Source organism: Lichenostomus cassidix, chromosome Z (genome assembly GCF_008360975.1).
Source record: "Lichenostomus cassidix isolate B80296 chromosome Z, HeHo_3.0, whole genome shotgun sequence".
Taxonomy (NCBI): Eukaryota; Metazoa; Chordata; class Aves; order Passeriformes; family Meliphagidae; genus Lichenostomus; species Lichenostomus cassidix.
Window position 1 is genome coordinate 23,667,500 of NC_139511.1, and position 22,915 is coordinate 23,690,414.

At 41.8% G+C, this 22,915-nt stretch overlaps 2 protein-coding genes across 5 annotated transcripts in view; one reads left to right on the plus strand and one right to left on the minus strand.

Moving 5' to 3' along the window:
- Positions 1 to 329: 329 nt before the first annotated feature.
- Positions 330 to 2,172, minus strand: LOC146424531 (uncharacterized). Its single transcript, XM_085042274.1, has 2 exons — positions 851 to 2,172; positions 330 to 483 (listed from the first exon to the last, which is right to left on the minus strand). Exon 1 carries the CDS (start codon positions 1,883 to 1,885, stop codon positions 1,388 to 1,390), a length of 498 nt encoding a protein of 165 aa, XP_084898400.1. The 5' UTR covers positions 1,886 to 2,172; the 3' UTR covers positions 330 to 483; positions 851 to 1,387.
- Positions 1,256 to 22,915, plus strand: part of ECPAS (Ecm29 proteasome adaptor and scaffold) — a 63,258-nt gene continuing 41,598 nt past the window's right edge. For 3 of the 4 annotated variants that reach the window (XM_085042269.1, XM_085042267.1, XM_085042268.1), the window contains exons 1-11: positions 1,605 to 1,727; positions 9,374 to 9,504; positions 14,036 to 14,152; positions 15,751 to 15,869; positions 17,009 to 17,161; positions 19,358 to 19,526; positions 20,018 to 20,157; positions 21,335 to 21,416; positions 21,673 to 21,792; positions 21,969 to 22,054; positions 22,312 to 22,390. In XM_085042269.1, the coding sequence (XP_084898395.1) occupies positions 1,700 to 1,727; positions 9,374 to 9,504; positions 14,036 to 14,152; positions 15,751 to 15,869; positions 17,009 to 17,161; positions 19,358 to 19,526; positions 20,018 to 20,157; positions 21,335 to 21,416; positions 21,673 to 21,792; positions 21,969 to 22,054; positions 22,312 to 22,390 (1,224 nt within the window). In that variant the 5' untranslated portion in view covers positions 1,605 to 1,699. Of the gene's footprint in view, positions 1,387 to 1,604; positions 1,728 to 9,373; positions 9,505 to 14,035; positions 14,153 to 15,750; positions 15,870 to 17,008; positions 17,162 to 19,357; positions 19,527 to 20,017; positions 20,158 to 21,334; positions 21,417 to 21,672; positions 21,793 to 21,968; positions 22,055 to 22,311; positions 22,391 to 22,915 lie in introns of those variants that run through there. The other variant, XM_085042266.1, reaches the window with a different exon arrangement.

Genomic DNA, 22,915 nt, shown 5'->3' on the forward strand with positions numbered 1-22,915 from the left:
TATTCTTAAAGCTCAAAATGAGCATGCCTCCCATGTAGCTGGCCTCCTCAGCCTGTCTCCTGTCTGCATTAATAAATGCTTATAATTTCCTTCAGATGTAGATGGGTTCTAAATCTGCTTCCTCCAAAAAGAAAGGAAAAAAGCCTCCTCTTAGCAGCTCATTAGAGCCCAGCCTCTCAGCATTGGAGGCTGGGAATCAACTTCTCAGACCCTGAACTTAAAAAATTGTGGTGGGTTGACCTGGGCTGGGTGTCTGGTGCCAACTAAACTACTCCATCACTTCCCCATCTCAGCTGAACAGGAGAGAGAGTAAGACAGAAAGTGGTGTGTTGATTGCGATAAGGCAGTTTACTAAAGCAGAAGTGAAAATTTATGCTCACACAAGCAAAGAGGAGGAAAATAGTTTTATTCTTAATTTCCCATCAGCAAGCCATGTTTGGCCATTTCCTGGAGATCAGGGCTTCAGCACACATAGAGGTTGCTCTGGAATGCAAACATTGTATTAAACGAATGCCCCCCGTTTCTCCTCCCTCCCTCAATTTTTATATCTGAGCTGACACATGCCATGGAATATCGCTTTGGTCAGTTTGGGTCAGCTGGCCTGGTTGTGTCCACTGCCAGGCTCTTGCCACCTCCAGCCTACTGATGGGGGATGGAATGTTGGAGAGACAGCACTGGTGCTGTGCCAGTGCTGCTCAGCAATAGCCAAAACACTGGGGTGTTACCAACACCTTTCCAGCTGTCAGTGCAAAGCACAGCAAGGTGAGGGCTGCTATGGGGAAATGAACTCCAGACCAGCCAGACACATCACACAAATGAAGCAAAAGATTTGCACAGAAGCTTTCATCACCTTTTTTTTCCTGACTCGAGAAAGAAGCTGGTTCTCTGACACCCATCACTTGGACTCACTTCTGCCGTGGACTGGCCGTGGAGCTTTAGGGAGACGTCACCAGCAGGAAGCAGTGAGGGATCTGGGGAGTGGGCGCCACGCCGTCTGCTTCCAGCAGCGCCCAGGGATGCCTCGGCTGGGGCATCTTGCCAAGATGCTCCTTACAGAGATCAGGTGTGGCATCGCAGAGTCTGGGAGAAAGACGCGGTGTGGTGGTCTCTCTGAGTAACCCCAGAACGGCACGCGAGGAATTCTCTGGAGCAGCTTTATCCGTTCAGGCGATGGCTTTGGAATAGCGCTCGGCAGGGCCGGCGGTGGGCGTGTCCGTGCCGCTCAGTGGGCGTGCCCGTGCGGCCGTGGGCGGGGCTCGCCGCCCACCCCTTGCTGGCGCACCCACGGCCGCACGGGGGCGCCCCCCGCCGCTGCCGTCCCGTCCCTGCGCCGCCGGGCCGAGCGCGGAGCCGGCGCGGCCGCCATGGAGGTCAGCGCGGACTCCGGTCAGTGCTGCCCCCGTAAACCTCCTCCTCGGGGCCCGCCGGGCGGGGCGGTTGCGGCGGGGCCGGGCCGTGTGCGCGACGGGGGCGGGCGGTGGGGACGGCGGCTCTCTCTAAATATAAACCGGCAGTGACTGAAGGGCGGGCGCCGCCGCTGTCGAGGGGAGCCGCAGGGAGCAGCAGGAGGAGACGGAGGAGGAGGAGGAGGAGGGGGAGGAGGAGGAGAGAGGCGGCCGCCGGCCCGGTGCCGGTGCCGGAGAGGGGTGGGAGGCGCGGAGCGTCTCTCGCCGCCTCCCCTCCCTCCCCAGTCGGCAACATGGCCGCAGCCGCTCAGGACGAGCTCAGTAAGTGCTCGCGGCGCAGGAGCTTGCAGTGGGGACTGGGGGGCGGGAGAGCGGGCGAGCCGGGATTTCTCCGCGGCGGATCCCCTCTGCGGTGGGGCCCGGCCCCCGGCCCGGCCGGGCGTGACGGCAGCGGGGCCGGCGCGGCCCTGGGCGGCCATCTCGGGAAGCGGAAACCGGGAGCAGCGGCACCTCCCGCATCCCCGGCCCGTTCGCGGACAGCGGGGCTGCGCCTCCCTCGCCGGCTGCGTGACCTTGCGGGCAGGCGGCGGCGGCTGCTGGCCGGGACGGAGCCGCAGGTCGGAGGAACTGCTGGTGCAGGGGGGGCGGCCTCCGCCCACCGCTCCTGAGCAGGCTCAGGCGGCACCGCCTCTGCCCGCCGGTGCTCTCGCCCTGCGTTGTGCGTCCCCCGCGTTCGAGCCACAGAAGCCGTGTGCATACAAGGCGGGCTGGCACGTCCAGGGGCGGGTTCTGTGAGCCCCTGAGGTGCCGTGCCGGCGATGGGTACGGGAGCGCAGCGCGGCCGCCCCTGCGGCGCTCGGCACATGACCGGAGGTGCCGCTGCCGCCGAGCGTTCAGGCGGCGGGAGCTCGGCCCTGTGCTCTTGTCACCTCCAAAACCCTTGCTCAAAGCACACGATCAGCTGCTCTTTGGAGAACTTCAAAAAAAGCGGTTTTTCTTCCATTGCTTCTCGTGTCCTCGCATAGAGCTGGTTCTTATCTGTGAAGAGTTAATAGCAAGATAACATATGACTCAGCCAAATGAGAGGGCCTTTGGTTGCCCTGAAATAGTACTTGGCAGTCGTCAGAGAAGAAGGACAGAAGAAATACTTTGAGCACATTTGAGCGCTGTTAGCTTTCAGTACTAAGGCATTTCTATGTGATATTTCTTCTTTTTTTTTTTTTTTTTTTTTTTTTTTTTTTTTTTTTTTTTTTTTTTTTTTTTTTTTTGTTGTCAGCTGCTGCGTAGACCACATCCTAGTTCTGCTCTTTGTTAGATGTTACTGGATCTAGGCTGAGTGGAGCAAGGCATATGGTAATGATGGGGGCGTCCCTTAGAGTGGGCAAGATCCCATGATGGAGTAGAGAAGGATCTTGATCCTATACTGATCGTAGAACTCTTGAGCCCAAATTCCAAGCTGCATGTTCCAATAACAACTGGGATAAATTGCTGTAAAGATGTGAAAGCTCTCACTGCTGCTGTCATTTAAGAGATTCTGTTGTTAGTTTTACCATGCTCACATGAGTCCCTTTGGTGAAACCAGTCAGTGTGAGATTTCTTCCTTGTAACTCTTGGTATTTATCTCTGTCTAATCTATCTTCCAGCCTCCAAATCTGATCCTGCAAAAAATTAGTCCTCAGCTGTGTAGCCTGTTGCTACACAGCCTTTTCTGTTAAACTGCTAAAAAGAAATGTCCCTAGACTGAGATTCGCATTAATAATAAGGTGTCATTCAGGTTATTTGGCTACTGCATCCTTCAAAAATGAGGGAGTTTTATTGGTTGGGTTAGATCTCTTTTCTTTGGGTGGGGGGAGCAATCTCTTTTTGGAATTTTTTTTCTTGTTTGATTTGTTTTTCTTGTGGTACTGATGCGTAAAATGCTGGTAAAAATGAGGCACAGGCACTGCAGTATAGGGAAAGGGTTTTACCTTGGTTTAGTATGATCCCAGGGGCACCATCGTCAAACGTGGAACCATGACTAAAAAAGGCCCCGCGTACAACGCGTATACAATTGTGTGGACCTCACCAATTATCATACCTACCTAAAATTCCCCAGTAAGAAACCTAACAAATCAAGTAATTGCCCCCTAATTCTAATTATCTCTCCCCCCAAAAGGCCACAACTTAGTTTACAAAAATATGTTCCAGAGATGAGGCTCTGTTCTTGAAGGTTCGTGCTTCATGTTCTTGAGATTGTGGGGATGTTTCGTCTTCCCCAAAGAATTCTGAACAAGGTTAAAGTGCAAGGATTATAAATATGTGGGGTACGATACAGGGAGTAAAAAAGTACAGGAATGGGAAAGGATATAAAGTATATAAAAAGGATATAAAAGTATAATGAAAACGGACAGAAAACCCATAAGGCATCAGTAATGTCACTTAAGTCACTGCTTAAGACAGTAGTCTTAAAGAATAAAATCTAATGGAGAAAAGAGTAACTTCATGTAGAGAAAGGGAGAGAAACTAACCATCTATGTAGGCTTGCTGTCTTTTGATATATTCAAATAGTTAAATATCAGCATACTTGGAAATAAATCCTTTCTTTTATAGGTTGGTGACTAGTCCTAAAATAACGAGAATAATTACCGTTAGTTTTAGATTGAAAAACTAGGTTTCCTTGCTTTATATTCACATGGCTGTAGGAAGCTTTCATCTATAGCCCCAATCAAATACAGAAACTCTCTTTGTATAAATGCTGTGTAAGGGATGCTTGCCATTTTAGTGGACAGGTTGTTTGAAGGCAGTATAAGATATGGCAGTTTAAAAATTAATGTGAAATCAGTAAATTGGCGCTAAAGCCCTAAGTGTTCAGATGCAAGAGAGGCAAGTTAATCTTGTGTGGTAGTAGTCACCCATTCAAATGGAGAACGTGTGCCTGGCAAATTGCAAATTATTTGGATTCTGGTGTATTATTCAAGCTTTTACATAAGCTTTTCTATAAAATGGAAGAACAGGATGGGAAAAAAAACCATAATATGTCCCCCCTCCAAAGGGCCTTCCTAGCCTTTTCCCATCTGATCTTGTAAGACAGCCTGATGACTGGCCTATTTGTACAACTGCACTCAAGTTTTTTGGCTATAGGCACACAATGGGTTACTGGTACAGCCAGGAATAGCACGAGCAAATCCTGACTCACTGTTTGCTGCTATAATCATACTAGATATATTTTCTCCCAGAGTCTAATACCATTTGAACAAGAATTTGACTCCTATTTTAGTAGTTGCACAGCAGATGAGAACTTTATTCTTTCTTCTGCGTGTGGAATAGTGCAGAAGCAATTGCTTAGTTCTAGAGAGACCAAAGGGTGTGTTAAACCTTTTGCTTTAGCAGGAACGTGCCCCTAAGACTACCCCTGCCACCCAGGAGGTGAAGTTGAAGTGCTTTTGTGCCCAGGACTCTTTATTTGATGTAGGGCCCTTTGGAGAAAATGTGGGGGGATGCTTGTGTGATGTAATGGTTCTACAGAGTTCATGTAATAGAGAAGGATTTCAGGGAGTTTTGTTTGATTTACTGAAACAATTGTAGAAATTATATATTTTGTAGCAGTTCCACCAACCTGTGAAACAGACATTCCCAGGAAAGTGAAGATTAATTCAGCCTTTATGCACAGAATTTTGCTGTCCCATGCTCTGCTCTGTTTTGAAGAGGACTCAGACACTCTTTCTAGTTCCTCCGATGTTTTGTGGTTGGTAGTCAAACCATGAAGTACAGTTTGTTTGACACGTCCTGTCACCAGCAGTTTCTTGAGTCAGTTTTCATAAAAGAAAGGGTGTGTGTTTTACTTGATACTCCGCTACACCAGTATACATTGCTGAGGGGTCTGTTTGGAATACCTGATGTGCTGTACATAATATCTATAAGTGCCAGAGGGAGCTGATTCGAAATGGAACTGTGCTTGGCTGAACTGAGAGGTTTCTGTGATAAAATACAGATAAGCAGCTGTATAGCTACTTCAGTTAAATCAGGCATTTTCCTTCCTTATTAAAATTATGAGGGTAAACTCCAAATTCTTGGCTTTTTTGAGGTAGCTATTTCACTGTCTATCCCTATTTTTATCCTTTTTGTTTCTTTCTCTCAGTTCTCTTTGACAAGGTCCATGTTAATACTTAACAGATGGAGGGGAAGGGCATGTTGTGTCTGTAGACAGGCTATGGGGTTTTACTGTTACCTTGGGAGACTACAAGGTCAGTTCTGAAGTAACAAAACTTAAAATAACACTGACCTTTTTATGGATGGTTTTGCAGGATTTGGAAGTTTAGAAGGCCCAAGTTAAGAGTCTCATTTTCAATGTGGCGTTTTTAAAGAATTTGTACCCATTATCTGTGGTTTGAAAGCAATTCCTTTCTTTTTTTTTTGTCTTTGCAAGGTTATTAAGTAGTGAAACCTGTATTTCTCCTTGTCGTCTTAGATGGAGATTGGAAAGAACCAGAAGTGAAACAGGCATTTTCTCACAGATAGGTAACTGCATTGCCATGGTAACTGGGGATTTTAGATTCCAGATACACCATGTCAGTTTACACAAATTGGACACTGCTTTTGGAAAGAAACAGGGATACAAGGATACATCTTTTTTTCCTGCTCCTTTGTTTCTTTTACATAAAGTGAAAGGAGATGTCTTCTTCATACTTAATGCTTGTTAAGTTCTCCATGTTTATCTTTGTCTTCTCATAAACACCTTTTTTTTCCCCCTCGAGAAAGTGCCACAAAATTGCCATTTTGTGTGAAAGTACTACACAAGCAGCATGAGAAGAAGTAATTGTGCCAAAATACATGAATAACTGTTTTAAATTCTCCATGGAGTGAGTTGTATTATTTTAAAAGTAAAACGACTTACTAATTTTTTTTACTCATGCACCTCATTCTTTGTTATGTTCTGCTTTTTAATCTGTAGTAAAATGCTAATTGTCACAGCTGTGGCACACATATGATGTTTCTAAGACTCGTTTTCAGTTGCTAAGGCTTTTTCCAAACAATTTTTGTCTTTTCCACCCCCCTCCCACCCTCCTTGATAAGTAGTAAAGCAAGTTGGACATCTTGCTTTACTTATTTTTTCTATCAGATGAACTCCTAAAATTGCAATTTTGCAGTTTTGCAGTTGGCAGTAGGGGTTGTAAAATCAGCCCCTTGATGGAGAAGATTTTAGCTTTATACTTAAAAACGTGGGAAGTGCATGGTATGGGGAATTGAGATTGGTTGTGAGTAAACTGTCTTGTTTGATGTCTGGTGCATGGTGGTCTGCTTGCTGGCTGAGGCTGAGTGGAGGCCGTGAAAAGACATAAAGGAGAGAAAGACACTTCCCTATGCCATCCAGCAGGTCTGCAACACATAAGGCGGTAGGACACAGCGTCTCAGACCCAAATACTACATCCCAGTTACTTTCCTGGACCGTTGTGTGTGGTGCTTTAAATCTCCAGTGTTTATGCTTTCCTGTAATGAATGCTGTCAGCCTGAGAAATGGTCTTAATTGTTAGTAGAATAAAAACTGTGAGGGAAATGTTTGATGTACAATACTTGGGAGGTTTTATAGCTCTTTGTTTTCCTGTCCCACTGCTATGGACACAGGCTGCAGCAGCAGCATGGGAGAGTGCTCTGACAAACTCCTTACTAGTTTCTTTAACTACAGCCAGGTGGCCAGTATCCTTGAATTTGCTGAAGAGTCTTGTCATTATGGTTAAGGGAAGGATATCCAATGACAGTATTGGGCTTAACTGATTTCGCAGCAGAAGTGTGAGAAAAGGAGTAAATGTGTCTCACAGACAGTGTAAAGCAGGGGATAGCTTTTTGTCTTCCTGATCTCTATTATTGTTGTTGATATTACGATTATTTCCACCATTCTGGTTGCTGCTGCTTGTAACGAGAATAATGGAGGAAGCTGGAAATGGGGTGGGTGCTTGCAATTCAGTGCATTGCTGCATTTCCCGAGGGTGCCTGTGAAGAGGTTTCTCTGCTTTTCAGAAGGTGTGTGTGTGTAGTCCAGTGACTACCACAAGTGGCTTTAGAACTAACTTCAGTTGTGTTTCCTTGCGCTTGTGTGATCTGTTGCTGTGTGAAGGAACATGTTGAGAAGGTTCCTCAGTTGACTTGCTGGAGGACAATGGGTCTGCAGTGTTCTCCTGGAATTCTAGGTCCGAGGGGAAAGATTGGACAGTTTTTATTCATTGTTTGAGTTATTTCAGCTGCATGATGTGATTTCAGTAGTTCCTTACTGCCTGTGGGGTATAGAGACACCAGTGAGGTCCTGGAATGGGGGATCGTTAGGATGGGAGAGGTGTGGGGAGAAGGAGGACATAAAAAGATGAAGAGAAGTCAAATACTGTGATTTTTTTAAAAATTGGAATATAAGAAAAGTTTCATGAAGCCATTGACTAGTTGACAACCTAACTGTTCTTTGAAATCTGTGTGAAATAAGAGACTGACTCGCATCTCAGTTTACATTATAGGTGCTCCAGAATTTTGGCTTGTAGTTTCCTTGACAGTAAAATTTTGTAGTCCTCTGTCCGTTCAGCTGCCTGTCATATTTGCTCAGCAGAAAATGAAATCTCGGAAGTGGTATGTTTATGTTTAATCTGCATCTGGCAGAGGAGGAATGATGCCACAATGCAGAGATAGCACAGGTTTTAAAAACAGGACAGTAAAGGCTTCTGAAGCTAAATCATCATAGGTTTGCTGGTTAGAGCTGTATTTGCATTTCAACATCTCTTTTGTTCAGTTTGGTTCTAACCACATCCATTCACCTCAGTCTTTACCACTACCTTGTACCAGTGCTTTTTTTTTTTTTTCCTCCACTGAAGTCCTTCACAGCCGGCTTAATGATCCACCTCTGCTGAAGGAGGCTTCTCCTTGGTCCCCCTGTAATCGTGTCTTGCTATAGGTCACTTCAGAGAGTCTTTGGGGAAATTATATCCTCCTTGTAGGATGTCTTAAGACCTTTAGCACTTCAAAAGCTAAAGTGTCCTTGCTGCCTGGGGGTCTGGCCTTCATTGCTGCAGGATGAAAAACAGATGGTCCTGATCCTGGCACAAGGACTCTTCTTGGTCCAGGCACTGAGAATGCTGCTGTTGCTGGGGAGGCTTTGCTTTGCTTCTGGTGTAGCTGTTGGGGCAGCTGCATGCTTGCACTTAAAATAAGGACTTCTTTGTTTCTATAAAAACAGGTTATCCTCAGCCTTTGTGCTTGAGCTATTGACAGAAGATTTTTTTTTATCTGTTTCCTTGAAATGATTTTTTGTTTGTTCCTTCCTGGGTTTGGGGAATAGATCAGCTGGCCAAAGGGAGGTGAATTACAACACTCCAGCCACTTTGTAGAGCTATGATAGGATCACAGCAGCATGTCCTATTTTTCACACTTGTGCTCTTACTCCTATTGATGATAGTGCTGTCTGTTTGAAAACCGGTCAGAAATGTTTTAAAACAGATCTTCGAAAAAAGATCAGCTGATAATAAATGAGTGGTTCAGCCAACATTTGTTCAGATTTTCTGGGAGACCTAAGCGCCCCAGTGGACAGGTGCTGGACAGGTTAGCCTGTGTCAAGATGTCCTATGAATACTCCCAAATCTTGACCTGTGAGTATCAGAGTAGTCTCAAGCTTCAAAAGAGTTGATTTTTCACTCTAGCTTGTTTCTTGTGTTTTCAGGTGTGTGTCTTGTTCCTGCAGAGGCAGCCTAGATTGCTTCTGTCTGCTAGGAATGGTCTCCATGTACCTGTGAAGGCTAGTACTGGAAGCCACCAGTCTGGTTTCTACAATCAATAGCTTTCTCAGTGTTAAAAATATGTCATGAGTGCTCTTGAGATATAAGTAGTTTAATAACATTGTGCAGCATTTCTTGGAAGTCCATTAGGGGATGTTCAGAAAAAGTTCCCTTGTTACAGGAACTCTCGTTTTCAGCTAGTTTCTCTTTTTCTTTTTTTTTTCCTCTAATGAACTGCAGATCAACTGGAGCGTGTGTTCTTGCGTCTCGGCCATGCAGAAACAGATGAGCAGTTACAGAACATTATTTCCAAATTCCTACCCCCTGTTCTCCTCAAGCTGTCCAGCACACAGGAGGGAGTTCGCAAAAAGGTAAGGGTTCAATTTACCATAGAGGTGTTGTCCTGATCAGGGAGAAGGAAATGCCTGTGATACATCATGATTTGCTGTGCTTGGATGTTCCCTGTGGAGAAAATTACTCTTTGAGGAGAAGTTATCATGACCCTAGTAGAGGATCGGATTATTACACCTATTTGAGCGTAAATGAAACAGTCAGTGCTTTTATCAACACAGGATTTTGCAGAGGTTGCATTTGCATCCACTTGAGGCCAGCTGGCTCTGAGTTAACCTTGGACCAAGGCTTGCTGCCATAGGGACAGTTGCCTGGGCTTCCAGGGTTGTTGTGCTTCCAGCTGACTTAAGGCACATGTGAGGCAAGCTTGCTTCTGTGCACAAAGTATCATGAAGAGATACCCATTGATGTCATTAACTTGGCTGATAACTGAAATAAGAGCAAGAACCACATAATTTTGAAGATGAAATATGAAACCTACCTGAAAAAATTCAGTTCCCTGCTACAGAAGACAGCTTTATTCACAGAATTTATTCGGGTGCCTTATTGTGTGCCTGAATGACCAGAACTGTTTGGTTTTTGTCTGTAACCAGGCATAGGAGCAAGGACCAAGCAGTTTTGGAGGTGGAATTTAATATGTATCTAGGATATTCAGTTCCCTGCATTACGGTTTAGGTTTGGTGGTTGGAGTGGACTGGAACCTTTTAGAGCAGAGTGCAGATGAAGTGTTGGGGTTATAGTGGTGGAAAAGGTTTTCCTAAGTCCTTCTGTCTTGTAGAAATAGGAAATGGTCATACAGTCACTGCATTTATAAGTAGATTTCAAGTAACTGTAACATAGATTTTCCTCAAAGTTCCACACAAAACATGGTCCTAAGTGACTGCCTGAAAGTGGATCCATAGATGTCACGCCGTTCCACCGTGCTGAGGGACGAATACTCCAGTTAAGTTGGGGTGTTTTTCTGAGTACCTGCTTACCATGTGTGCTTGAAGCTGTGAAGAAAGGCATTCAACTAGCTGGTGAAATTTCTTGGGGTATATTTGTATGGTATTTTTTCTCTAAGCTGGAATGCGTTGTCATTTATTTTGGAGTGTTGGGAGATTCAGGAAATGGGGAGGAGTACTCTTTTGAAAATAAAATCTTAGGAGGCCTCTTGAAATTAGACAGCATACTTAGGGTGTATTGTAGTAGTAGTATTGTCAATAGTTACTGTGTTAGAGTGATTAATGAAATAAAATGCATTTCTTCCTTTTAGGTGTTTAAACTATTGATTTTCATCTACACCTACATCTACATCTAATACATTTTATATTTTCATAATAATGGAAGCAATGATAGCACTTCCATGTACTTCTTGATATTTGTCAAATTCATTGCAGCCATGTAGATTACCCTGAATTCTTCTCTTGCCATATCAGTGAAGGGCATTTGACTTTTTCAATATTCTGTTTTCATAACAAATTCCAAATGTAGCAAGAAGACTCTGTATGTGTTGAATATTTTAAGTATTTTTCACATAGCAAAATAATTTATCAGTGAGAAAGAGGTGAGGGGAAGATGGTCAATTTTTTATTCTAACTGATATCAGTGAACATTTACTGCATAATGTATAACCTGCAAATAAATCTCTGCAATGTGCACATTGCCTGTTTCTATTGCTTGCATCAAAACTCAGCTTGTCAATCTTCTTGCTATTGTATGTTGTTAATGTGGTGGGAAAACATGCTGAGAAGTCTACTGCATTTTCAAATACCCAGCTTTCCACTGTCAGTTTTGCCTGGTGGATAACTAAGAATGTGCCTGTTGTTCAACACCAGCCTTTAAATCATGTTAAGGCAATGTAAGCAAAATGAAAACGCGTATTTTTTAGCATAAGCCCTCAGGTGATTGGAAGGATGATCTAATAAAGCTAATAAATGAAATGGAATAGAAAGAGAAGGATAAACTCTTTATTCACACAGTGACTTGTCTACAAAACTGGCATCCCATGTCATGTGTCTCTCCTGCGGTGATGGTTGTGGTTAAAAACCTCCAAACCCACCACCAACAGCAACAAAAAAAGTGTGCCAATATAGTTAACCATGGTTTAAAAACTTACCTAGTTTTAATTGAATTGACAGTGTAGCTTTTGATAGTAGAGATACATGATCAAATAAGAACATTTGTGTGTTGTGAGTAGACTGCTGAGTGTAGATCATTACAGTCGTTCAAGGATTTCTTACACCCAACTTTAGAGGCATAGTTCAGTTCACGAGTACACCAGAGGGATTGACTATGTTCTAATTTTACTTTGACTCCCCAGACTAACTTTCTCCTCAAGCTTGTCCTGCTAGAATGAAAAGGGGAAATTAAATTCCATTTTTCTTCCTGTTGCCTTAATGTATTCCTTAGTTTATCTTATTGCTGCTCATCATTTTATGACTATTAGGTCACTGTTGCTGCAGCACTCAGTAAATTGAACTATTGCCCTCATACATTTTCAGTTCTAGGATGTAATCTAACTATGGGGATAAGCTTGTAATGCCTATACCCTTTAAATCCTTTTATGCTGAAGAGGTAATCCCTCTTTTGGCTCTTTTCAGGCCATGGTTTGACAAATGAGTTAAATTCTACTCTAGGATGTCTTCTATCAAATCAGTTATCCTAGCAATGTCACACAAAGAACTAATCCAGGGTAAATTCACTCTGCTTCTTCAGATGTACTCCAAGCAGTGTTTTTTCACTGACAGCATTTTTGCCAGATTGGATACCATTGTCACTTTAAATGCAGCCCATGTGAGGCCGACAAAAACATTAGAAGTCATACTTGAAAGTGCAGATGTTTGCTTAGGTCAGGTCTGAGGAGTACTGCTGATTAGATCCTTAGTGCACTTGTTTGGTATTAATGATTAGAGAAGCAGGACAGGAACTAAACCCTCACACATACCCAAATACAGCCATGTCTTTTTTTACCAGCCGCCAGTAGTAACTTGAACATGTTTCTCAAGTTCTTACTATCTCGTACCCTTTCTCAAAGAGAGAAAACCTGTAGACAGGTTTTTTCCTCTCTAAAGTAGTATGAATGTATAACTGTTACAATACATTTACAGCAGCAAAATTTGGTAACTGTCAGTGTTTATCAGTTTATCTCTGATTTCAATCACATGCTAATGGTCAGCTCTGCAGTTTCTGTGGATTATAGCTAGATATGATTTTGTTTGGTACCTAGTCATGGAGTGGATGTAAAGATGGTGTCGTAGAGGCTCAGCATACAGCCCAGCATACATGGAGTTCTACAGTTTCCATTACAAACTTCAGTGACAGCAGTTTAGCTGCTTTTTCTGTTTACTATTACCATGGCAATGATCTGTCAAAAACACAGGGCTCCCTGGCTTTTTGACTTGCAGTGCTTGAAGTCAACATGAATCTAGGACTGCCTCTGCTTGGTTTTACTGGAACTGAACTGATTTCATCTAATGTCACTTCCATTTTTTTGCACCACCTTGCTTGAGAATCTGATAGCGTTTGCAAGCAAGATGAAGATGTTCAGAGTGATTTCTCAGAACAGATAATTGTTCCAGAGTAGAGATTTTGGTTTTTCAAGTTCCTCCATTCAGTTATGACATCCTTCGGGGGGGTTAGAAATGGCACTTTGCCGATGCTATGCTAAAATCTACTTAATGGGATTGTAGAGAATGATGGGGTAATTCAGCTTGGAGGGGACCTTGGAAGGTCTCCAGACCAATCTCCTGTCTAAAACAGTCCAACAGAAGTTCTTCTCATGAGGAAGGTGAAGGTTTTAATGAGATGGGTCTTGAAAAACCTCTGAGGATAAAGACTGTACAACTTCGCTACTTGCTAGTTTTCATCATGACAGAGCACCACATTGCACCTCTTGTGTTTCAACACCCTCTGGCCCCAGTTTAGCTTGCTGTCTGTCAGAGCCCAGGGCCATCCCCCTTGAGCAACTGCCTGTTCCCATTGGCATTGCTGCTGGGACTCTGCCTGCCCAGGCAGGGTTGCACGTTGCTTCTGCCTGACATTGACAGCACTCCTGTTGGCTTCTCTTTTTTGAAGGATTTCAGTTCTGTAATATTCTGCTGCAAACAGTTCTCATACACTTACTTGGTAACTTCATTATGGGTGGGGATTTTTAAATTTTTTTGGTCTGTTTTGTGAATTAACATTATTCTGCAGCTCAATATAGAGCAACAATGCCAATTTCCAAGCTAGAGTCAGTTTTGACAGATAGTAACCAAACCGTGGAAAGAGCTGGTCATCATCAGTAATCCTTTCTTTCTAATATTTCTGTTGATGGATGTTATTGACTGTGGAGTGTTTTGGGACTTGTGTGTTTGTCTTAATAGTGACTTGAGATATGTCAGAGTGGTTTCAAGATAATGCTATAAATGATGGTTGCTGTTTTCGTAGAGACTGAAAGATCAGTTAGATCGGGTCTGATTTGCTTATACTAAGCCTGCCTAGTGGACTGAGATTTATGATTGGAGCCCAAAGTAGTCACATTAGTGGTGGTTCTTTCAAGTTTTTTTGGTTTTTTTTCATCCCTGTTAGGTCATGGAGCTGCTGGTTCATCTGAATAAGCGCATCAAAAGTCGACCAAAAATCCAGCTTCCAGTAGAGACATTGCTAGTTCAATATCAAGATCCTTCTGCAGTGTCTTTTGTCACTGTAAGTATTTGTTCTTCCAAAAATGTTTGCTGCTTTACTTTAAAAGCCAGATATTCTTTAAACCTCCTGTATTTATATATAGCTCTGTCCATTTTCCTAGCAAGTATGTAATTGTTATGAGGTTGATGTTTTAAGAGCTTTTTTTGTACTCAATTTTACAGTCTGGTGTGAGTGAAACTTAGTTTCATAAGACATTTTGCTGTTCAAATTACTGGCAATTACTCTTGATATTCAATGAATGCATGAATTGTCATTGCTTGTATTGTGAAAGGTCTGTTCATTGGTAGAATTTGCATTTTGCAAGCAGCTACCAATCCTTATCCTGATATGTGCAGGATTGGAGTTTTCCTTAAAAGACCTTTATCTCTTTGAACACACGAGGACCTATATTTGTATGTGATTTTAGGGTCAGGACCTTAGCTGAGCAAGAAAAGATGAAAAATTGTTATTTTATAGATGGTGAAACTTTTGTAGATTATGTCATTCAATCTAATTTAAAAAGTGAAAATAGTTTTACAATGTTTTTACAAAACTGTGAAACTATGAAACAATTTACATTTCAGTTTTGGTAGATCTGTTGCAAATCATCATCATCATGAAACAAAAGTGATTAAATCACAGGGAAACTTTGTACTTTTCATTTTACTATTCGGTCTTGCATGTAGCATAAATCAGAAACATAACATCTTAGAAATGTATGGGGAATATTTAGGCTTTAAACAGCAGTGACATAGAACTAATCTTAGGTTGTCCTTAAGCAAGTGTCGTTATCTGGAGTTCACTTTCTAGAAACGGCCAAGAATTCTGGAGTGCATATATTTTGCAGAGCAATAAGGACCATCTTGTTTGAAGACATACTTGACAAGCTCTGCGTTTGGCTGGACTTGTCAAAAATGCCTTGTCATTCATGTATCTCAACGATGTACATTGCTTCATGCCATAAGGCTTCATAACATTTTAACTAAAGTGTCATCTACAAAGTAGTGTAGTGCACTACAGCATTCCTCTTCAGCACTTCTTTTAGCCAGCTCATGGAACACAACTCTTACCCCTGCAGTTCTTGGCTGGATTTAGATCAACAGGATAATAGATAGTCTAGTGTGCAGTATTGCTCTGCTGTGTTGTCCTGTCATTGGACTCTTAACTGCATTTGCAGCTTTTAATTATGGTGATTTAGAAACATGTTTTCAAGAGAAATCTTGTCTATGCTACTGACTTTGTATTTACTCAATATTGTTTTCCATTTTGCTTCAGAAATAGGTAAAAGAGATCATTAGAGATTTCTTTGAAGCTGTTGCTTAGTTGCAGCTGCTTTGGGTGAAATTGGCAGTGAAAAAGACAACCAGAGATGGTTTTTTTGTGTTGTTTTTTTCCACCTTTTAAAGTGGAGGTCCAGTAAGACCCTCTCTGAGTATTTCTTGCTGAGTCTCCGCTTTAATGGTTGTCAGTCTGATAAGTCTTAGACTTAAGAGATTGGTCTTACAAAACATATGTCATTTCCAATACCCAGTTATGTAACATGACATACAAGAAGAGGTTAAAGAACACATACTTCCTTTGCATTGCTGCAATACTGTGTGCTTTTTCTACTCCTTCAGAATTTTACCATAATTTATGTCAAGATGGGATACCCCCGTCTGCCTGTGGAAAAACAGTGTGAACTGGCTCCAACCCTTCTCACTGCAATGGAAGGGAAACCTCAACCACAACAAGACAGGTATGGCTACTTATTCTTGGAGTGAATACTGTTGGTACTCTTTTAGTAAAATAGTTTTTATCTGTTGTTAAAAGATTTCTTTGCCTTGGCTCTGACTTCATTACCTGGGATGTTCTTGGCATGTACAATTTGGATCAGTAATTCAGTCGTTTGGGTGGTACAAAAAGTTCTTTTAGTCTGATGCTGTAATAATATACAGGATCTGCAGTAGCAGACTCCCTGTGTGATAAGAGGTCTGTGTTGTGATGGGACTGAAATGCCTGTCCATATGCCCCATACATCTTCATCAGGTTCTGGTTTTCAGCTTAAGGCCAGACCTTCAGCAGATACCCTCTGACCAACTGCAGGAGCAGTGCTAGATGTACCAGACTGGCCAGTCAATAAATTGAGAGATAGTGTGTCAAGTAAGTAGGGATGTTAGCTAAGTTGTCGTAAGTAAGTTAAACAAAGACTGAAGTTGGGAACTGCTGTGTTCTAAGAATCTCTAGAAAACTGTTAATGATGGGCCTGGTTCTTACCTACATTGAGATGAGTTTCTACTGTGCTGGCATTGGAAAATGTTATTAAAATCATGTCTTCATTCACTCTAAATACTGTGATGGTGTAAAAGTATTTTTAAAATTACCTTACTGAAGGTCTTGGAGTAAAATCTTGCTTCCATTCATAAGATTAGTGTGAAAATACTTGTAGCCCCTGGGACCATGGTTTATCCCTGTCGAAGAAGCAAGTACATGACTGAAGAGAGCTTTGGACAATCTGGCTGTACTGGTATACAACCATTGTATTTGCCTGTGTTTCTTAGGGATGAGACAGACATAGAGTGTATTTTGTGGCATAATTATGAAACCGTCAAAAACCTGGACAAAGGCAGTGACTTTATCTCTCCAAGTGTTTGTGCATGCATGTAGACATGTATGTTCTGTTTTAAAGACAAATCCTAATGTATCTTCTGCTTTCCATTTTTAAGTACATTAGGTGGTAAAAAAGCCTGCTGGATTGTGAAAATGTTTAACTTTTGTTAAGATTTTCTTTTTTTGCTAGTAAAGACTAAGTTTGTTGAAAAAGATTCCTCTCTTGTATGTTATAAATAAACAGGTGTGGTTTTTTTAGTGGTTGCAGTAAATATAATTGTTTTTCAGCCTAATGCATCTTCTAATACCAGCCCTTTTTCACATGAAATACCCTGCTGGACCACTGAAAGCAGCAGCTTCTCCATTTAATCTTGCTGAAAAACCAAAGACTGTACAGCTGCTTTTGGACTTTATGTTGGATGTTCTTCTTATGCCTTATGGGTGAGTTGATACCAGTCTTCTCTAGTGTTGATGTGTTCTTTATGTGTGAAACAGTACAGTACAGTACCCTTGAGAACTCATTTAATGTATGCTATTGTTTCCTGTCCCAAAGGAAGCCAATGGAAAGGTAGAAAGGAAGTTGATAATTTTAAGAACCAGATCACCGTCTTCCTTATTTTACAAAATGTCTCTTTTCTACACTTAATTAGGTGTTACACTGTTCTGTCCTTAGCTCTTTTGAGATCAAAGTGAAACTATGAGACATATGAGCTATCTGTTAAATAGCCAACCCTTTCAAATAGAAGCCTGACAAAAATGTGTGCTCATCTTCCTGCGGTTGAGTTTTAATGCTTATTCCTCCAAGGTCATAATTAAGCATAATCTCTAAAAACTTGTGCTTTCCAGAGTTGAACCTTTGAACAAGGTTTGTCTTTTGTTTGTCTTCTGGTGAAAAATGTTCAAACTGTAATGATGTGGTGTTACTGTGGCACTGTTTTTGAAAGCAAAAAGAATGTACAGAGCAACTTGAATTTACTGATCACTGCTTCTTAGGAACTTCTTCTAGTGTCTAAAGTCAATACTTTCTCAAAGTGTTTTTTCCACTGTTTTTTTGTGTCTTCCTATTGCTAGCGAAGCTTTAGCTTTCAAAGCAAATAGAAATAATTTTGATGGTAGAATGCATTTCTGTTTTTTCTGGCAATAAAAATCCCATAGGACTAGTGCTAGTATGATTTTTTTTTTGAACTCGTAACTCTTGCTCACCTGAGAGGATTAGCCTAATGGAATGAATTTAAAATAGTGAGCACGTGCTCTTTCTCTTCGTAGCTGTGTTGGAGGCCGTGTTCCCCATCAGCTATTTTGGGGGCCACTTCCTTTTTGTTTGAGTATATAGAATCTTGCAGTATAGTTTAAAATGCCTGTTCTTCTGTTCATGGTTCACACTCTTCAGTTGCCCAGGTTAATGCTCTTAGCTTCGTCTGTGGCTGTAGCTTCAACAGATGAAGTCTTTGGGCTTTGCAATGAGATTTCACTCTCTTCCACACTTTAATACTCTGGCCAAGCATGAATTTTTAGATCACAGTATCATTTAGTTTGGAAAAGACCTCTGAGACAAAATATTCAGATGTTGAAAGTAGGAAGTGAAGGCTTTAATTTTCTTTCCAGAACGTGCTCAGAGTTTCTTGAACTTGCCCGTGGCTCTGGATGCCTGTCTCTTAACGTCTTGCTCCCTGGGATGAAGCTGTTTGCAGTGGTTTATGGCTAGTTTATGCTTGTTAGAACTTGCTCTGTCATTGCCCAGTTGTGAATTAGCCTTGCCAGTTTGCGTGCAGTAAAGCAACCAGAAAGCTTAACTGTAGGGCTTAAAGCTCATAATAAAGTGTTTAAAGTTTTAACTAATGAGACTTGGAATGAGTGTTTATCCATATTGTTGAGACAGTTGACCTCTTTCTGTTGCCTGGGTGCTGAATGCAGAGCAGTGGAAGGCTGGCTGGGGGCAAAATAATTCTTGTTGCTCTCTGCGCTGCGATGTTGAGGCCATCATGTGTTGACCAGCTTCCAAGGATACATGGAGAGGTGGGGTGGCTTTTATGAGAGCGTGGAGATGAGCACAGGGCAGCTAGACTAGCTGGTCTTACAAAAGACCAGGCTTTGTAAACTTCATCTTTTTATTTGTGCTTTTCTTCCCTGCCCAGTAGTAAAACTGCCATTTCCCAAGACTGTATCTAATCTATTTATTTCTTATATCAAGGTTTGTTTCCTGCCACTTGTGTTGCATATGCTTCATTATTTCCCATGTTAGATTTGTGTTTTTATGGAAATCGTACAAATGTTATTGAAGCTTTTAGCACAAGTTTCTTGAATGTAGTACTGCATGAGTATTTACTTCTTATACAAAAGACATAATTTTTTCTGGTTTGTAACCTAAGAACTCTTTCTGGAAATGCCAGTGGACCTTTTCCTTCCCTAACTGAGGTTTGTTTTCATTTACAATGACACTGTTATGGCTGTTGCAGAATATGTTGGGATAATTGCAGCCTAGTCTCAGATTCTGTCTTATGTTAGAATCATGGGATTAATTAAAGAAAAATACATGAAGTTGGACAAGTTATGTGTATTTCTCCATTCTGGAATCTAATTCAGCTGCTAATGTGGGTTGGTAAAGGTTCTAATAGAAATCTTTCCCTCCCTTCTTAGGTTTGTACTGAATGAATCTCAAAGTCGACAAAACATGCCCTCAGCCCAGGGGTCTTCATCAAGTAGTGTGGGAGGTCCTGGAATCCCTCAGCCACCTCCTGGGATGAGCTTTTATGCAGCCAAAAGGGTAATTGGAGATAATCCATGGACACCAGAGCTACTAGAACAGGTATTTAGAACTGTGGAGCTGGTCCTTGGACTGAGGGTGGTAACAGGGATGGTTGCAGATGTAGGAATGGAAAGCTGGAGGGAAAATAAGCAACTGATTCTGACCAGGCCTTTAGTTGCCCTGAGGGAATTTATTGAGGGACCTTTCATGATACCCTAAGGAATTTTGCAGTGGTGGGATGGGGAGGAAGATGGTTAGGAAGCAGCCATGACTGCAGCCTACCCTTGGTGTCTCACTCCTAAAGGTTGCAACAGTGCCTTCTGTTTCTGAAGCATCCCGTTTTAGCAGTAGTCTAGCAGAGTATCCCCTAACCATAATGCTGATACTTTGCTGCAGATGACTGCTTTGACAGGAGGCAAGTTAAGAGTTGGAGAGCAGGTGAACTACTCCCTAAGCAAGCAAAAGCCATTGTTTCAGGCAGCTGAGCTGCTACAGTTACCATAACATCTGCTTTCTTGTCAATAACACTGTCTTTCACTGGAATTGAACAGTGTAAGCTGGGAATAGTGAAGTTCATCGAAGCTGAGCAAGTGCCCGAGCTTGAAGCTGTTATACACCTGGTTGTAGCCTCCAGTGATACAAGACACAGTGTTGCCACTGCAGCAGACCTTGAACTGAAGAGCAAGCAAAGGTAGGGTCTGGATGGTTGGAAAAGATGGTGTTAGTGTTCCTGAAACAGCTAGCTGCAATGAATGTAGCGCTCCAGAGAGGCTGTGCTCTGAGAGGAGGAAGGCTGAAGACACCTGTGAAGCTACCATGTATTCCCACTGGGCTGGGAATGGTGTTTCTCACAGTCTTGCAGCTGGGAATGTCACTTGGCTCCAGAGCTGGCAGCTTTAGCTCTGTGGGTTTGATCATTTTTGGTATCGCTTTTGAGCCATTTTCATATGAAATCATAAAGAATATCGGTGGTTTCCACATTGCACTCCGTGGATTATCAATTGTCAATAAGGCTTTAGTAAATGATTCCCAGAAAAGTATACTTTCATTTAATTTATTAAGACTAATTGTGAAATAGATCATAGTCTAGAAAGTTTGGCAGACACTGTTGTCATTATTGCAACTTTTGCTTACATGCAGTTCACCTTTCATCATCTAAAAACAATGCTTCTGCTTTAACTCATCAAGAGGCCAGGGTGATGGCTCTTGGTACTGTTTACTGAGACATTGACAGTGAGAGATCTGCTGGTTCATAGGAGGTTGAGAGAAGGCCTGTCTTTGAAATGTGTAGGTGGCTTCTGTAGGGCTGTTCAACTTGGAGTCAAATACGTAATGTGAAACCTTTTGCACCTGAAGTCTGTTCATGTACCTCACTCATGACAGGAGAGATGATTCCATTAAATGGTGTACCCTGATTAAGGAAGCCGGTCTCTCCTTTGCTGCTTGTCTCATCTTTCCTTCTGTGCTGGTATTCTTTGCCCAGAGAGAAAAATAACTGTGGACAAAAAGCGTGTTAATATGTAATGTTAAATGTCTTTTATGAGAAATATATGCTAGTTCACAGATTACCATTTGATATTCAATTGGTAGATTACTGTGGTCTGTCTGTCCTCCTTCAGTGGGAAAGAAGGGACCATGTAGGTTTCTCACAAATTACTTGATATCATTTTGTCAGAAATTGTGAAAATGTAATCACTTCACATTCTTTATGATTATGTGGATGTGAGAAAAGCGGTTAGAAGTCAAACTGAGGAGTTCTGTTTAAACTTTGGGAAGAATATGAATATGATGCAAAATGCTGTATTTTTAAAAACAGTCAAAGGTTGGAATCATAACATGTTGGTGTTCAATGTGATTTTTTTCTTCAGTTTAATTGACTGGAACAATCCAGCTATCATCAACAAAATGTATAAAGTGTATCTTGGGGATATACCACTGAAAACCAAGGAGGTAAGATTTGCCATCAGAGTTGTCTATCTTCTTAATTGCTGAAGAAGTGATTTTAGTTGCCTTATTTTATTTGAAAGCATACATATGTAATTCTTAAATCTGTCACTTCCTTTGATACCTGCTGTCACTGAACATTTATGCTATTTAAATAGTCTTTTTCTCTGTGCTAGTGTGTTCTGATTTGCAGCAGAAAGTAATTCAGCTAACTTAAATGTACTAGTGTCCAAAGATGCAGTTTTGTCTCTGTTTCTGACAGGGATCTGTTCTAAAACCAGAAATGAAACGAGAATCAGTCAGCACCCGTGTTAAATTAAAGATAGTTCCTCATCTTCTGCGGTCCCGGCAAGCTGCAGAAATGTTCCCAGCTAACATTCAGGTAATGCTTGTTTTCCAAAGCTAACTCTTCCCAATGAGTTTAGTAATACAGTTCCTCCAGTACTTAGAGGCAGGAAGTATTATTATTGATGACAGTCTTGAAAGAAGAGGAGGAATGAAAACCTTTGAAAGTGAAGCCAGACAGTCTCTAATCTGCTTCTTCTTCCTTTTGGTTAGGTGGTGTATGATGGACTCTTTGGTGCAAACACAAATGCAAAACTGAGAAGTCTGTCGTTGCAGTTTGTGCATCATATTTGTATCATGTAAGTAGTTCAGACAGCACAATGTTTTTTAGTTTTTTGCCTAGAAGGCACTCTGGTTAATGAAGATATAACTGAACTTCTGAGTACTACAACTCAGAGCGAGTAGGGTTTTTTTTACTTAATCTTGAAAGCTCTGTGTGTCTGTGCTACACAATAAATAGTAATTTCTTACCTTAACACAATCAAGAGAAGTGATACCAGAGAAATATGTTTCAGGGATGCAAAAGATAATATTTTGTTCATTTCTTCAATTGCAGTTGTCCGGAGAGTAAAATAAAGCCATTAGGTCCAATGCTTTTAAATGGACTTACAAAGCTGATCAATGAATACAAAGAGGTAAGATGAAAAATTATTTACTGTGGTTCTTCATGTGAATACAAGCAAAATATAGGTACCTTTATGATGGAAACCGATGAATCCTTTTTTGGTGTTAGGTTGAGAGGCTGCCAGAGGATATGTTTTAAGGATTTTTGTTGGAAGAGAATGAAATATTTTAAAATGCTATATACTATAACTGTTTTATTTATTTAACACCTATAGATATGTGCTTGGGCACCAATTGCAAAATCTCAGGAAACAATAGTGTTAGTAATATAAAGAGGGGAAGCCAAAGTAGTACCCAGCTGCTCTTACTCTGGAGCGCACAACTCTCAACTCTGGGTGCCTATCCCATTGTATTAAGCATCTGTATAGGCCTGCTTGTAACACACTGCTGTCTGTCTAGGGATGGTTGGTACTGCTCTGGGAAGGGTGTTACCAAACAGCTGCAAATGCCAGTCTGGCTTGATGAGGTGTTTCCTGTGCCGTTTCAGAAGTCAAATTCCCCATGATACTCCTACGTACCTTAGAAAGGGCTGATGT

What these genes read in the sequence shown, in the direction of transcription:
- LOC146424531 (XM_085042274.1), bottom strand. Translation starts at nt 1,885, where the DNA reads ATGGCCGCCCAGGGCCGCGCCGGCCCCGCTGCCGTCACGCCCGGCCGG.